At 37.8% G+C, this 16,954-nt stretch overlaps 1 protein-coding gene across 5 annotated transcripts in view; it reads left to right on the top strand.

The window, feature by feature from the left end:
- Positions 1–16,954, top strand: part of COL5A3 (collagen type V alpha 3 chain) — a 139,282-nt gene that overhangs the window by 67,721 nt on the left and 54,607 nt on the right. For all 5 annotated transcript variants that reach the window (XM_026713776.2, XM_087925506.1, XM_087925505.1 and 2 more), the window contains 9 exons: positions 3,322–3,366; positions 3,561–3,614; positions 4,697–4,741; positions 8,381–8,434; positions 10,640–10,684; positions 11,105–11,158; positions 13,027–13,071; positions 13,314–13,367; positions 15,375–15,419. In XM_026713776.2, the coding sequence (XP_026569561.1) occupies positions 3,322–3,366; positions 3,561–3,614; positions 4,697–4,741; positions 8,381–8,434; positions 10,640–10,684; positions 11,105–11,158; positions 13,027–13,071; positions 13,314–13,367; positions 15,375–15,419 (441 nt within the window). The remainder of the gene's footprint in view (positions 1–3,321; positions 3,367–3,560; positions 3,615–4,696; positions 4,742–8,380; positions 8,435–10,639; positions 10,685–11,104; positions 11,159–13,026; positions 13,072–13,313; positions 13,368–15,374; positions 15,420–16,954) is intronic.

The following is a 16,954-nucleotide window of genomic DNA, read 5'->3' on the forward strand; positions in this document are numbered from 1 at the left end:
TGTTGATGTGTTGCGAAATTAAGGAGTTTTCATCATGTCTTCTGATTGCTAATTTGGTCCCTTTGGTCCTTACAATATTATGTTGTAGATAACTTCTGTTTGCCTGGGGTTTCTGGGTCTTTTGATTTACTTAGGATATTTTGGAGGGTTTGGGATGGTTTCTGAACTACTGTATGATTATTGCATGTGGTTGCAATAGTCGGTTGGTGGTTTCTAAGATGTTTTTGATGTATGGCAGTGTTGTATTTTTCATGGCTTGTGTTAGCTGTGCTGTATTGGGTTAAGGGGTCAGTCACTTTTTGATGAAGTTTGCATGGGTATCTATTTTGTTGCAAGACATTGTATAGCTGCTCTGTTTCCCTTTTCTGATATTCAGGATTGCGTCAGTGTGATTGTCTTACTAACACTGATGATGTTAAGTAGTTTGTTAATGAGACATCAGCAATAAAACAGCCAAGCTCAGTAACCATAGATTGAAAGTGGGGGTGAACTTTTAGGTAAGGGGAACATTGTCTTGTAGAATAGTGTAGAACCTTTTTCTTGTAAAACTTTTAGAGATATGGCTATTGTTTTGTTGTACATCGAAAAAGTCTCAACAAACACTATGTTTTAAAATAAATTATAGTTGATAATTGAAGTATTCCCATCTGACTGCATAATCATTCTTTCTTCCCCTTCCTTTCCCCTTTTCCACCTCATCATAATTTCAATCCTACAAACAATTTAACCAGGATGTATGTGATGAAAAGGACTGTTCTTAGGAATTTATCATTCTGGAAAAGTGCTATCAGACTTCTGATTTTGAAAGTAGACAGTCATTAGCGGACAGGTCCTTGGGACAATAGTCTACATTACAATGAAAGAAGTGTTGAAAACAAATAAATGTTTATACTTAAATTCTTCTTTTATTAAGTAGTCTGAAAATATTAAGGATGTAATGGCACTTGAAATAGAATATAAATTGTTTATATATGCTGATGTTATTATGACTATTCTTGATAATTATGTGATGTTGTTATGTTTATTGAACTCATAAACAATATGTTTTTACTGGTTACACTATTAATTGGAGGATAACTTATTTGGGAACTACTATGCCTCTAGATGATTGTAATAGATTAAAATTTTGCAATTCATACCAACTCCAAATACTTAGGTTTATATCTTTTTTTGAAGTACATCCTAGTATCTTGAGCTGAATATATCTAAATATGTAGATAGTTTCTGTTGATGGTTAAAACCAGTGCATTAAGTCTTTGAGGCAAGATTGTCCTAAAACGAATATTACATTGAAATTAATACATATTTTAAGAAAGACTCCAATGTTAATTACTATTTTATACAGAGAAGATAATAAGAACATTTTTCTATGGATGGCTAAAGCTTCATGACTATCCTTGGCCAAACTGAGGTTACCATAAAAGCAGCTTCAAACTCCAGATTTTCAACTATACTGTATCAATCAGCTTTAGTTTAAATATTTTTTTTGGAATGAGGGTTTTTATGATTATTCATCTCTTTGGGCCTACTTTGAGGACAAGCATATAACATTATTGAAATCTTGGCATGTTTTGGAGTCCAGGTATTGTTAATAAGTACTGTATATTGGTGTTCAGCATTGAAAGCTATTAGGTGCATTTGGTCATTAATAAGTAAATAGTTAAGTTCTTATTCCAACTCACTTGATAAATTGATGTTATGGAATAAACCACATTCAAAAATAAAGGGAGAAATACTCTGTTGTAATGCTTGGGCCAAACAAAGAATCAACACTAAATCAGATTGCTTCTAACGTTTTTAAAGATTTGAGAGATAGGATAGCATGTTGTATATGGCTCACCACTAACATTTGTTGGAATGTATATAATTGAAATATGTATTAATGAAGTGTCTGCAAATATGAGATTCTTAAGTGATGCACAGCTTGGAAACTAACAAGTCATTTTAATAAGTAATTAAATAGTAAGTTGAAAATATTAACAATATATCTGAAGAATTCTTATGAAGAATGTTGGTCCCATCTAGATGATACCTTTATATAACTTAAAAATATTTAAAATTTCTGGTTTTAAGGAATGGATCAAGGATACATGTTTCCTATCTATTTTTGCTTTGTATTCTGAAAATGATAATATTGCTATCTATAGTTATATGGATCTTTTGTTAGTTTTTGGGAACAGTTACTGTAGTTTATTTTAATCATTATAATAAGCTTACCTTTTTAAATCTTTTTTTCTCCTGATTCTATAGTTTTTTGTATTTCTTCAATTTATAAAAAGAAACATACAGACAGATGTAAATGTTTCAGACGAATGCACTTAAGTGTATTTTAAGATAGCTATATTCAATCCTCACTAAAACTGGAGAATTGTTGATAGTCCTGCCTTAGGCATGAAATCCAGCTGGGTGACTTTAGGCCAGTCACACACTCTCTCAGCATAATGCACCTGAAAGGGTTGCTGTTGTGGGGAAAATATGAAGAAAAAGCAGGGGTGGGATTCAAAAATCCCAGCAACCAGTTCGCTGCCCTGTTGCTGGGTGGGCATGGCCATGGGGGTGTGGCCTCCCAGAACCTCTGGGAGGGCCATTTTTCACCCTCCCAAGGGTTTGGAGGCTTCCCGCAGGCCTCAGGAAGGGCGAAAAGAGCCTCCCATAGGCTTTGGAAGCCCTCCAGAAGACGGAAATATGCCCATTTCTGGACTTCCTGAAGGCCTGTTTTTTGACTTCCCAGAGCCTCCAGGCAGACCCTGCGCTTAACTTAATTGAAAATCGGCCATGTGGAGACTCCTGGGAGGGGAGTGGCAGGGTGGACAGGGACAGCCGGTCAGTTGAAATACCAGTTCAGTGGACCAGATGAAATCTTAACATCTGGTTTGCCCAAACCAGTCCGAACCAGTAGAATCCTACCCCTGGGAGAAAGAGTATTAGATACGTTTGCTGCCTTGAGTTATTGATAAAAAATATTAAAGGCAGGATAAAAATTAAACAAGAACTACAACCATACAATATTTTAACTAGCAGTGGCCCTTTGGAAATGTAATGCCAACCTTTATCTTTGAGTTAGGTACAGATATTGCAGTAATCATAAAGCACTCAAAATATCTTCCTAGAAATATAGAAAGAATGCTAGGCATTCTGGATTAAAAAGTAGTGATTATATTTCCCACTTACAACTGAATTTTCTCTGATGGATTTCTCAAAGCAGCCTTAGGTGTTTACTCATTTGGTATCCAGTATGAATGTACCATACCTGGAGGGGTAGGTGGGTGGAAAGATTCTAATCTAATACCTCAGTTTCTCATTTCCTCCTTGTTTTCAAAGGGCTCTGAAGGTGTTCAAGGGCCCAGAGGACAGCCTGGGGAAGCTGTGAGTATCTGTCTACCTACTAGGAATAAATACATTGGGCTTTCTGAGATCCATCACTCTAAGCCATTTTAATGGGGTAGTAACAGGTGTACGGCTCTCATGCTTTCTTCTTCAATGGAACCAAGTTTCTGGAAAGTGTGTTTCATTGAATAATGTTCCTCAAAGTCTTCTAATATAACCATCTTTTCTCCTAGGGTGTACGTGGTTTGCCAGGCTCGCGAGGTAATCCTGGTTCTTTCGGACAGACGGTATGAATTTCCTTCCATGTTCCCTTTTGTTCATGAGAAGGTTTGAGCAGGGATTGAGCAGGCAATAGGTTCAAGGAATGGGACAAATTTTAACAGGAAAAATGTTTATAAGTCTAAGTTCTCTTAAAGTTTTGGGATTTAATCTGAACATAATGTTTAACTTTTGATCTCTTAGTTTTTGAATTTGCAATTAGGTTTTGAGTTCTGTTTATAATATTGCAGTATGTAATGGTGAAAGCTCTGAGTACATATATTGTCTGGGTCCATATGTTACACTAAGATATATTTTCATTGAACCATTGTTGGTCTGATTCATATACATTGGTAAAGTAGTAATGCATGTAGATGGGTTTGCATAGCATACAAAAAACCCTAAACAAATCATATGATTTAGAATTATCCATCACATTAAACTATACTTCATTTCATTTTTGTGTTAACATTCTAGTTTATTTATTGAATAAATGACAAATTCCTGAATTTGCATAGTATTCAAAGCTAATACCAAAGGACACACATTTCATTTAACTCAAGACCTGAATCTAGCTAATATAGACTAGTGTAAATTGTGAACCTACATGTCTGATCTTTTAATAATAGTATATTAAGAGTATATGGCAGACACCTCCTCATCCTTATTTTCCACTCTTTCATATGACAACTTTTAACCATGATGTAAAAAAATGTATCTGAATAAGTATCAGACACAATTTACCTATTCGTTTAGTTTTCAAGCTTTACTTTTATATATAATTTCAGTACTGTCATAATATATATCATTAAGGTAAAGCATGGAAGAGAGGGGGAAATTATGAAGAAATGTTCGTAAAGCCAGAGCTAGATTTGGAAATAGACAACATTAATAACTGTGAAGGAACTAAGAGTCAGAACTCAATTTGCCAAAGTAGATGTCATGCAGTTCTATCTATCCCTTCATATTTTCCAAAATAGAGACAGAATAATTAGGGTTAAAATTTTAGTTTTCCAATTTGGACTTAGAAAATAGTTCCATTTGATATTGTTCTGTACAAAAAAAAATATCTCCCTTTGCTTTTCCTGATCTTGTTGTTTATCTCTCATAGGGTATTACTGGTATTGATGGTGTTCCTGGACATAAGGGCAACATGGTAGGTAAACATAAGGAATGGAGACTTTCCTTAGTATATGGTAAAAGGGTTGTTTGTGTATAGTAGAGAGATATGAATAACAAATGAGATTTAGGGAAGTGAGGAACATTGTTAAGTTATAAGGCTAGAAATGGCCGAGTACATGTGGTAGAAGGCTGAAGGTCTCCACACCTCAATTCTTTGCAACCTTCTATATCTTCAGACCTTGCCTCTGTTTGGGGTCAAAGTTTTGGTATTGTCTGCTGTCACTATCTATCTTCTGAGGTGTGCCTCATCTGACATCCTTTCTTTCAACCTAGTGTATAAGACAGGAGTGTCAATTTCAAGGCCTGGGGGCTAGATCTGGCCCTTGAGGTGCTTAGATTTGGCCCATGGGGCTTCCCTGGAAACAGCAAAGGATTGGCCTGCAGTGCCTCTGGCAACGAAAATGGAGCTGGGGAGGGCTGCCTGCGGCCCTCCTGAGCTCCATTTTCGCTGGCAGGGGATTGCAGGAAATCATCGCAACAAAAAGCGGAGCTCAAGAGCCTGTTTTCGTTGGCAGAGCTCTCAGCTCATCACTGGCGCCCCTGACAAGAGTGACATTGAGGTGGCCATGCCCTCTACCCCCCACCCCCACCCCCGAGGTCAAATACAACCCTGATGCGGCCCTCAAGGAAATCAAGTTTGACACCCCTGATATAAGAGATATGGGGTCCTCATATCCTACACTGTCTTTCTAATGTCTAAAAGATAAAAAGTACAAAAAAATAGAGGTTTTATCCTTCCCTTTACCCATTTCATAGTAGAGTTATATATCTCATAGGATTTAAAAGAATTAAAATAAAACATAAAGTAAAATTCCACTCCACTCCATTCCACTTCACTCCACTCTATTTTATAGGAAATATATACTGCTTTGTTAGAAAATAGAGTATGAAAGACAACATAGTATTCCAGGCAAGCAATAAGATGGTGTTGGTTTTCTACAAATATTTTTTGTCAGAAAGTTATTGATCCCAGAACTCCTGTGAAATAAAAATTTCAAAGAAGCAAATTTAAATAGTGGCTAAACTATGAATGAAGGCTGAATTGCACACAATTGTATAGCTTGTACAGAGAAGCAAAATCATTACATTTGATGTAATAGTACACTGAGAAAAAGAAAAGAATAATTTAATACAAAAATGAAGCAAACAATTGAATGAATTTATTTCTACTGAAATGGTCAACAAATGGCCATTTCTGTAGAATTTCTTGGTCATTTCTAACCAAATCCCTTTTATGTAGTCTGCCAAGTTTGAATCTGAGACTGGTGGGTGAAGATATTAGCAATTTCTACTCTCTGCCTTGGTTCACAGCTTTTTCATCTGGCCTACCTAAATTTTTAAAACATTTAATAAAGAGCATATCTTTTTCAAAAATATGGAGTGAGCAATTAAGCCTGTCTAGCAAGCGAGGATGATGTATTCACAATAGAAGAGAATATATGTTGCTCAGAGTTGAATTGTAGAGTCCTTGGTGCTCTCTGAGCATAGTTTGCTTGCAGATGTTTTATTACCCAACTAGGCAACATCATCAGTGCATTTATAATATATGAATGTTAAACACCAAAATAGTATCTACTTTGATTTCCTGCTGTAATACTATGTGTTGATCTAATCTATAGACTACTAAATCTCTCATGCGTGTAACCTTTAACTGGGTGAGGCATGCCATGCATCATAGGGGCAATCATTTTTGAACCAAGATGCCTCAAATGGGCCAACATGCAGGATGAATCCAAAACTCGTGACTCCTGGCTTCTGTGAGAATGAAAATTGGCAAATTAGAGGTGGCAACACTGCCACATCACCACACCACATATTAAGTAAACTGATCCTGCTGTAGTCCTCCAGAGGCCAAGTAGACTGGAGCATAATGAGCCATGGTCAATCCTATAAGAAGTAAGAAGTTGCTCCTACTCCCACTACTTTTTTGTCCTTGGTCATTCTGTTTCTCTGTTTATGTAAAGAAATACGTCTGAAATGATGACATGACAGGTCATGGATTGCCTAGTTCAATCTAAGAATCTTGTGAGAAGTTTCTTCTAGAGCAGAACCTGAGAAGATATCAATCTTCAAACCAGCCATTAAAGTTTGATTAAGTAGGGGGAAGGACTAAATTTTCATTTAAAGGTGACAAGATATAACACAGATGGAGTTCCAGTTTGGCAAGAATGTTACTGTCCTAATCCAATGTTAATTTTTTTAATAAATTGCTTTAATTGAAGAATGTAGCTCATCTTATCTTCTTTTACTGTATATATGTGCATCTTGTAGAAATATGAGGGAAGTGGCTGTATTCATAACACAGTGGAAATGTGATGTGACAATTATGGCATATATAGGGTGGATTTTAAAAAAAAGCATGGCACTTTAATTCACGAAGAAAAAAGATATAATTTAAATATTCCAAGTTATAATGGAAAATTATATGTTTTAAATACTACTAGATATTAACTGGTTGCTATAACAATTAGCATAAATTAGTTTTCAATTAAATAGAATCTTCCTACAGCCATGTTTTGCTCATATCATCCAATTCTTTTCCAGTACAAAGCTATTCTACTTAAAATCAAGACAATCAATTTTATAATGATGGGTTTCTCTTTTGTTTTCGGTGTCCTTGAAAGGACATTTTAAGTACTGTCATTTGTTCTGAAGATGAAGTTATGTTTGTTCCTTCAGCAATTTAAATCTTTTGCTGGATTTGCCAAGTGACCAGAATATTTGAAATGTTAAAACTGATTTTTCTTCCCTTTTATTTTAATCAAAGGAGAAACAAAAGGATATGGTGAAGAAAAATAAAAAATGCAGTAGATTGTAATAAGCATACATGTTTTTGAAATATCCTAAAAACAATATACTTCTAAACTTTAGACCTGTGATAAGCACATCTGGCTTTATGTTTTCTCATATTTATTTTTTCAGTGCAACAAAAAATACAGGGAAGAAATTATGTAACGGGTTTCAAGATTCTGTCAGTATGTTTGTCCATCTCTCCATTATTAAGACCCAGAACAAAATCAAACAGGACTAAATTTTGTGTGTGGGAGAACCAATCAAAGAAAATTTGAATTGAACAATGGATTAGATGGGAGGAATCTCTAATATATCCTTATGGGAGGGGCAGTTGGCCGACAGCTTGGCCAACCCCATTCTAAGCCTGATGGGAAGGTTTAATAATTACCGTGGAATAAAATGAAAATAAATATTAATGCTTTTTCAATTATACTCTTCCATAATGAATCATGAACGTTAGTTTCCACAACAAATATATATGTGCAGTCTATATTCACATAGAAAATAGAGTTTGGTTTTTGTTTATACCATCCTACTTCTAATGATTCACAGCCAAACTTTTAATCCTAGGAAATGTACTGCAAACAAACCCTATACCCCAATGAAGAATTAAGGAGTAAGACACAATACCTTAGCATCACAGTACTGGTTTCCCAAAAGCTTTAGAAACTGGATCCTGTTTCATTCTTCAAGTCTCTGCCCTTTCCACCTTAGTAATTTTAGTCATTGTGTCACAGCTGTTGTTGTCACTTCCATTATGACATAAGTAAGTATGTATATGCACTGAATGTTGACTGACTCCAGGGTTCTCTATCTTCAGGGTATTCCAGGTGAACCAGGCCCACCTGGGCAACAAGGAAACCCAGGATCTCACGTGTGTATTTTGTTTGTATGTACATGTGGAAGGCTGGGATGTAGCGGGTGGGATAAACATGAGCAGGTCATTTGCTGGTGAGTCTGTTAAAAAAACCCAAGGGAGGAGAGTATTACATGCATTAGAAAGATTTTTGTTACTTTTGTGAAATGTGTGGGTTAATCTTTTTTTCAATCAGTATTATATTGTTAATATTCTCCAATCTCCATGTGGGCTATTATTAACCCCAGGAGGACAGTTCCCACTGGTATCTAATTTGATTCTGACTGTGAAGTTTATTAGCATCTGGTTTCATAAAGTGAGGACAGGTATAATATAAAAACAGTTCGGAAAATATCAAAGTGCTAACTTCATCTGACTGTGAGAGGGATGCAGATCAGCACATTGAATATTCATGTTACTTGTTTCATCTATATAAATGCAGGGTAAAATGCACCTAGTTAATTTTAATTATGCCATCCAAATAGATCCATATTTCTGTGTTTGATCATGAAACTTAGCATGGAAAGCTTTTTAAAAAAATGGAGCATTAAGAGAGAGGCTAGTGCTGTGCAGTTCTTTGAAGAGTGCTTCACTTTTTTGATCATGGAAGTGAAACACTCCCTCAGAATTGCCAAAAGAAACAATATCATTCACTTGCATCTAAGAACCAATGAGGAAACCATGTTGTCTTCTCTTGCTGCCCTTCAAGAACCCATTTCTGCCATCTCTCCAGAACTCATCCAATGGGAGAAGACTAAAATAAGTCTTCTTCAAAAAAAAACCTGAAAAGCTAAGGAGCTTTCTCCTGCTGTCCTGGACTAAGTGCTTTTGAGCTACATACCTTCAACAAATGTTATAGGATTGCCTGCACCAAGGACTGAAGATGACTAGCTTGGAATGTCCTTGGTGTACAGATAGTCCTCACTTAATGATGGCATTTAATAATTAGGACCAGCAACTCCATCACTAAGCAAGATGTTTGTAAAGCATGAACATTACATGACTGCACCAACTTAACAACAGCAGTTCCATCACTAGAAAAAATACCCTGTGTTTATTAGACACAGTGTCACTTGTTACCTTTTGCCATTTCCTGCCAGCTTCCTCATAGATTTTGTTTGTCAGTGGTGATCGTTAGACCACAGGATACTGCAACATCATAACTCTGAGCCAGGTACCAAGTACCTGATGTGACCAAGGAGACACTGTGTCAGTTACAATTATAAGGAACCATTGTAAGACTCCTCATTCAGTGCCATCAGAACTTTGAACAGTCACTGAATGAGGACTCCTTGTATGCAAAAGGACTTCTGGATTGGCTAGGTTTGAGAGAATTTCAGGCAATCCGAAAGCATTTACTCCGGGTCACTTGCAAAAAAACTGGTTAGTGGTTTAGAGGAAGCAGGAAGCACTCATCAGAGGAGAGAAATAATTTGGGGGGAGGCATCACTTGCCTCCTCTTTTGGTAAATGATATGTAGCAGGCATCATTTAGGTCACGGGTGTCACGTTGCCGTCATGTGATGTTTCATGATGTTTTTCCCCTTCACGGAGCTGAGGTGGGCATGGCCTGCACGTAACGCATCCGGGTTGTGGGTTGCCAATGTGACACCCCTGATTTCGGTTCTTAGAATGCTTAGTGAAAATTTGCGTAGTACAAATCTTCCAGTTTTACATCACATACCAGAAGTAGGCAATTGAGTTCACTTCCCATGCCCAGATTTTTTTTTTTTTAAAAAAAGACAGTCGAGAAGCCATCCAACCCCGAAAATCTTCAGGCAACCCTGGGAGGGATGGCTGAAAGTAACTTTCTCTTTTTTCTCATATAAACTGATTCAAGACACCCAAATTGCTATAGCAAAATGAACTACATTGCCTCTGCAGTGAAAACTATTTCATCAGAGAAAGAAATTAATCAATGCTCTGCAAATTTCTGTACCAAATATTGTGGGGGGGTGTTCCATGAAGAATTTGTCCTTGCAGGGTATAGATATATTTGAACTGAAATGACATTTCCTGGATAGTCCCAGAGCTCTGAAAACATTAAGTATGCCTTACCCCTACAAAATAGTAATAATAATAATAATAATAATAATAATAATAATAATAATAATAATAATAATAATAATAATAATAATAATAATAATAATAATAATAATAATAATAATAATAATAATAATAATAAAAACTCATTTCTCCACTGTCTTTGGTTTTTCTCCCCTAGGGCTTGCCTGGTCCTCAGGGCCCCATTGGGCTTCCAGGAGAAAAGGTGAGTTAGAATTAAGGAGTGTCCAGCTAAGGCGTAGAATCAGAACTAGGCTGAAAATCCCAATTTTCAGGGTCGCTGTAGCAGCAGGCATCAGATTTCTATCACTGGGATCTAATGTGCACAGAATTTTGTTTTAAGCACCAAGATCAATCTGATTTTGCAGCATTTCCACCTAATAATTCTCCAAGATTTCTTTATTTCAGCTGTATGGTAGGAGAGGATTACATTTTGTTGCTGATTTTGTTTCTGTAGTTTAGAAGAAAATGTGCAGCTGTGTTCCCGTTATGTCAGCATATACGCAGTCATGTATTTGATAGAAGAGATATGAGAACTGATAGGACTGTGTCACTTAATCCATTGCCACAGTGAAGATTTTTTGACCCAGCTTTCTGAATATCTCCCCACACTTTCTTCTCAAAGGGTCCACCAGGAAAACCAGGAATACCAGGACTGGCTGGGATGGATGGACCTCCGGTAAATGACAACATTATTAAAATCTTCATGAACATGCTACTCAAAGATAAAACTAGGACACTTTTCTTCTTTTGCATAGTAATAATATCTGAGGAGAGGTGAATGATGTAAATATATAGAGATCTACATTTGGCATACTACACTGCTCAAAAAAATAAAGGGAACACTTAAACAACACAATGTAACTCCAAGTCAATCACACTTCTGTGAAATCAAACTGTCCACTTAAGTAGCAACACTGACTGACAATCAATTTCACATGCTATTGTGCAACTGGAATAGACAACAGGTGGAAAGCAGAGGCAGTTAGCAAGACATCCCCAATAAAGGAATGGTTCTGCAGGTGGTGACCACAGACCACTTCTCAGTTCCTATGCTTTCTGGCTGATGGTTTGGTCACTTTTGAATGTTGACAGTGCTTTCACTCTTGTGGTAGCACGAGACAGAGTCTACAACCCAAACAAGTGGCTTAGGTAGTGCAGCTCATCCAGGATGGCACATCAATGCGAGCTGTGGAAAGAAGGTTTGCTGTGTGTCTGTCAGCATAGTGTCCAGAGCATAGAGGCGCTACCAGGAGACAGGCCAGTACATCAGGAGACATGGAGGAGGCTGTAGGAGGGCAACAACCCAGCATCAGGACCGCTACCTCCGCCTTTGTGCAAGGCGGGACAGGAGGAGCACTGCCAGAGCCCTGCAAAATGACCTCCAGTGGGCCACAGATGTGCATGTGGCTGCTCAAATGGTCAGAAACAGACTCCATGAGGGTGGTATGAGGGCCCGACATCCACAGGTGGGGGTTGTGCTTACAGCCCAACACCATGCAGGATGTTTTGCATTTGCCAGAGAACACCAAGATTGGCAAATTCGCCACTGGCGCCCTTTGCTCTTCACAGATGAAAGCAGGTTCATGCTGAGCACATGTGACAGATGTGACAGGGTCTGGAGATGCTGTGGGGAACGTTCTGCTGCCTGCAACATCCTCCAGCATGACCGATTTGGCAGTGGGCCAGTAATGGTGTGGGGTGGCCTTTCTTTAGGGGGCCGCACAGCCCTCCATGTGCTCACCAGAGGTAGCCTGCCTGCCATTAGGTACCAAGATGAGATCCTCAGACCCCTTGTGAGACCATATGCTGGTGCGGTTGGCCCTGTGTTCCTTCTAATGCAAGACAATGCTAGACCTCATGTGGCTGGAGTGTGTCAGCAGTTCCTGCAAGATGAAGGCATTGATGCTATGGACTGGCCCTCCCATTCCCCAGACCTGAATCCAATTGAGCACATCTGGGACATCATGTCTCACTCCATCCACCAATGCCACGTTGAACCACAGACTGTCCAGGAGTTGGGAATGCCTTAGTCCAGGTGTGGGAGGAGATCCCTCAGGAGACCATCCGCCACCTCATCAGGAGCATGCCCAGGCATTGTAGGGAGGTCATACAGGCACGTGGAGGCCACACACACTACTGAGCCTCATTTTGACTTGTTTTAAGGACATTACATCAAAGTTGGATCAGCCTGTAGTGTTTTTTTCCACTTTAATTTTGAGTGTAACTCCAAATCCAGACCTCCATGGGTTGCTAAATTTGATTTCCATTGATAATTTTTGTGTGATTTTGTTGTCAGCACATTCAACTATGTAATGAACAACGTATTTAATAAGAACATTTCATTCATTCAGATCTAGGATGTCTTATTTTTGTGTTCACTTTATTTTTTTGAGCAGTGTACATTATGCCCATTATGCTTTCTCTTCCTTTTCTATTGACCGAATACACTTTCCCAGTGCAACTGTTTCCTTGTGGTGAAATACCTTTAAGCAAGCATTTATAATACAGTTACTTCACAAGACTGTCTCTTCTATTGTTTTTCAGGGTCATCCTGGAAGAGAAGGGCCAGCTGGAGAGAAAGGAACTCAGGTAAAAAGAAGAAAGAAGCCTGATTCTGAAAGGCAGAAGTAAAGCTTGCTATAGAGGCATCTAAAGTGCATAATTTAGAAAAGGGTTTTCTTTTTCCCCAGTCCACTATCTTCTTCCCAATGCAAAAAAATAATAATAATCCAAACCTCAGAAACAGGTGCATTTAGGGTCTTTCAAGATTGCAGCAATGGTAGGGAGGGAGTCTTCCTGACAGACTTGTTTTAAATGTTTTTCTCCTTCAGGGTCCATCTGGTGCAGCAGGACCAGTTGGTTACCCAGGTCCACGAGGAGTCAAGGTAAAGAGATACAACTTTCATCATTTTGCAAGAATGAACATTTTGACTGAATTTTCCTCCCCTTCGAACCCCCCTTCTCTCTCTCTCTCTCTCTCTCTCGAGCTTCCTTTTATTGACAGTCTATTTTTTATTATTTATATATTTATGAAAGCAATATAGAAAGCTACTCAACTGATACATAAAATAAACTAAAATGTAGTAAGATATGTTGCACCAGAGACTATGTGAAACAAAGACAAAAACAATCAAGATGGGTACAAAATCTGTCCCAGGGGAAAAAATTCCAGGTATTTGTAATGTATCTGAAAGGAGGATAGGGTCAGGGCCACGTGGGCCTCAAGGAGATGGTGTTCCATGGGCATAGTGACAGAGAAATGGTGTCTCCTGGGTCCTGCTAGAAGAAATTAGTTAGGTAAGGGGACCTAGAGCTCTATGGGACCTAGAGCCCCAACACATACTCCATTCTGTTAGATATTATGACAAGACAAAGTAATTGGAGACAGACAGTTGCACAATCACACTCTGTTTCACTGAGAATTTATAAATAACAACTAGCATTTTGAAATTGTACCTGGAAGCCTACTGGTCAGCAACATAACTTGCAAATTCTATACAAATAGTCTTTGACTTTTAACTACAATTGACCCCAAAGGTTCTGTTGTTAAGTAAAGCATTTCTTAAGTGAATTTTACCCCATTTTATGACTTTCCTTGCCTCAGTTGTTAAATGAATCATTTGCAGTTGATAAGTTAGTAATGTGGTTGTTGAGTGAATCTGGCCTCCCCATTGATTTTGCTTATCAGAAGGTTGTAAAAGGGGTCACATGATCTTGGGACAAAGCAACAGTCATAAATATGAACTAGCTGCCAAGCATCTGAATTTTGATCACATGACCGAGGGGATGCTAGAAAGGTTGTAACTGAAAAACGGTTGTAAGTCCCTTTTTTTGAGTACCCTTGTAACCTTGAATAGTCACCAAATGAACTGTTGTAAGTCGAGGACTACCTGTACTTGCGCTGTTAATGGATGCACTGAAATGTGCCCACAACTATCCCTGCATTTGCATTCTTTGAGTCATCTTCAAGGGCAGCTGCATGTAGATTTACTGCAATAATTCGTACATGAGACGATCAAAGCATAAAACACTGTGAATAGAGCTTCCTGATTCAGAAATGGAGATAATTGCTGCACAAGATGAATTTATGCAAAGACCCCCCCAGTTGCTTCCTGCTCTTAACATAAATGTCTAGGGAGATTCTTCACCATCCAGGTTGTAGTTGTTCCCAAAGTACTTTGTTCCGAATACGTTTTTCCTTTCATCCAAGAATCTTGAACTGAAGAAGCTTCTTGGATGAGAAACGAAATGTCTTCAAGGAAAAACAAAGTCCAGTTGTCTTTTGAAAAAAAAAGCACCTTTGGAATGTTCCTAACATACCAGCCATGAGTCTAGGAGGATCCCCCAAACTGAGCATGAACCCTGTTTGAGTTAATGCAATCCCATCCAGAACCAAAGATAGAAACTCTCATGATTAAAGTAAAATCCACAGTCACTTGAGCTGGCTAAGGTTTGGTTTGAGCCTGTTCTCCTCCATCCAGACCTCTTCAGCCTCCAGAAATTGAGACAGAATCTCAGTGACATTGCTTGGCCAGCCAAGGGTTGAGAATTCAACCCAATGGATGATTTCAGTGAACAACCTCAGGTAGAGGCTAAGCAGAGGCAGGAAGGTCAACAGGAGGTGTCCTAAAAGTCAGATGATGGCTGAAGCCATGCAATCAAAACTTGCCCTGCCCTGAAGGTTGAATGCTTTTGTCCAGGGCAAAGAACTGGACCGCCAACCTTCAGAATTCAGTAGTCGCTGCTCGGATTTACCTTGGTATCTTTCTGTGTGATGTCATTCACTGCCTGTAGCTTTCTGCCTGTAATCATGGCTTCTGTATCAAAGTGAATGTTTAAAGTTGGTTTTTATATATAAAAAAATATTCTACCGTTGTTTTCCTTTTCCATAGGGGGCATTTGGAATAAGGGGCCTAAAAGGCAGCAAAGGTGAGAAGGTAAGTCTCTGAAGAGAGTACAAGGCAACATCAGAGAAAGAGTTCCACAGATTTCATCAAATTTAAGAGAGCATTTCACTGCTTCTGCTTTCTCTGTGTTACTAATGTTTTATTTATTTTATTTATTTATTTTGTCAAGCATGCATTATAATATATATATATAAGCATAAACATGATTATTAATACATGAAATAGATATGAATAAAAGAGAACATTAAGACAGAGAGGGTAGGCACGTTGGTGCGCTTATGCATGCCCCTCTTAGGAATGAGGTGAAGTTAACAGTAGACAGTCTAAGGTTTAAGTTTTTGGGGTTAGTGGAAGAAACCACAGAGTCAGGTAGAGTATCCCAGACATTGACCACTCTGTTGCTGAAGTCGTATTTCCTGCAATTGAGTTTTGTGTGGTTTACCCTGAGTTTGTATCTATTCTGCTCGTGTATTGTTGAAGTTGAAGATGAAGTAGTCATTGACAGGTAGGACATTGTAATGGATAATTTTATGTACTACGCTTAGGTCAGACCGAAGGTGGCATAGTTCTAAGTTATCTAAGCCTAAAATTTCAAGTCTGGAAGCCTAGGGTATTCTGTTGCAAGTGGAGGACTCTTCTCATGAAATATTTATGGACTCCCTCGATTGTATTAATGTCCAATATGCAGTGCAGATCCCAGACAGATGAGCTGTATTCAAGAATTGGTCTAGCAAATGTTTTCTATGCTCTAGTTAGTAGTACAATATTACCAAGAAAAAGCTTCACAAGATTACATTAACATGTGCTATTCTAGAACAGATCATGAACATTTAAATGGAGTAAGTGGAATATGTATTACATTTTTGACCTTCTTCCAATACAGTAATTATTTGCTGTATGCTTGATATCAGTGTTGAGGTTCCATCTGGTTGTAAACCCTTGAAAAGTAGTTATTTTGTATTTTCATGTTAGTTTCTAGATTGCAACAAATTAGAAGATACCTTTGGGAATGTAGTAACTTTGTTAGGATCAATTCACCCACACACCCAAAGAACAAAAATCTTTCAAAGGAGCAGGAAAATGTTTTGGCTGACATTTAGAGGTAACCTGGAAAGTATTTTATAGCAGAGTTAAAATATTGTCCATATTTGAAATGGATCCAAATTTTAGAATATCATTTCTTAATATAATTCAATAGGTTCATATTTGATTTTTGAAAATTTTCTTTTCAGTATTATCTTTGAAGTTCTGACTAACAAATTATTTCTTCATAGTTTAAAATCCTTGTGTTCAGATAGTAAGCAATAACAGACAGGTTGATAGTCAGTTGGAGAATATAATTTCAGGTTCAGGCAGAGACATTTTAACAAGCAAATCTACTAGCCAAGTGTTTCTGTCTTTAGAAATATATATGTTCTTTTTTTGAGGGGTGGAATAAGAACAAAAATTACAACTGTAGATTTGAAGTAAAATGAATTTTGCATGTATGGTTCTTTCTTTGTATTTCAGCATTAAAATAAGGTTGACATTTTTATTATTCTCATGTTTTGACCTTTTATGGGTTC

This window comes from Pseudonaja textilis, chromosome 2 (assembly GCF_049901715.1).
Source record: "Pseudonaja textilis isolate UNSWEBS1 chromosome 2, rPseTex1.2, whole genome shotgun sequence".
Taxonomy (NCBI): domain Eukaryota; kingdom Metazoa; phylum Chordata; class Lepidosauria; order Squamata; family Elapidae; genus Pseudonaja; species Pseudonaja textilis.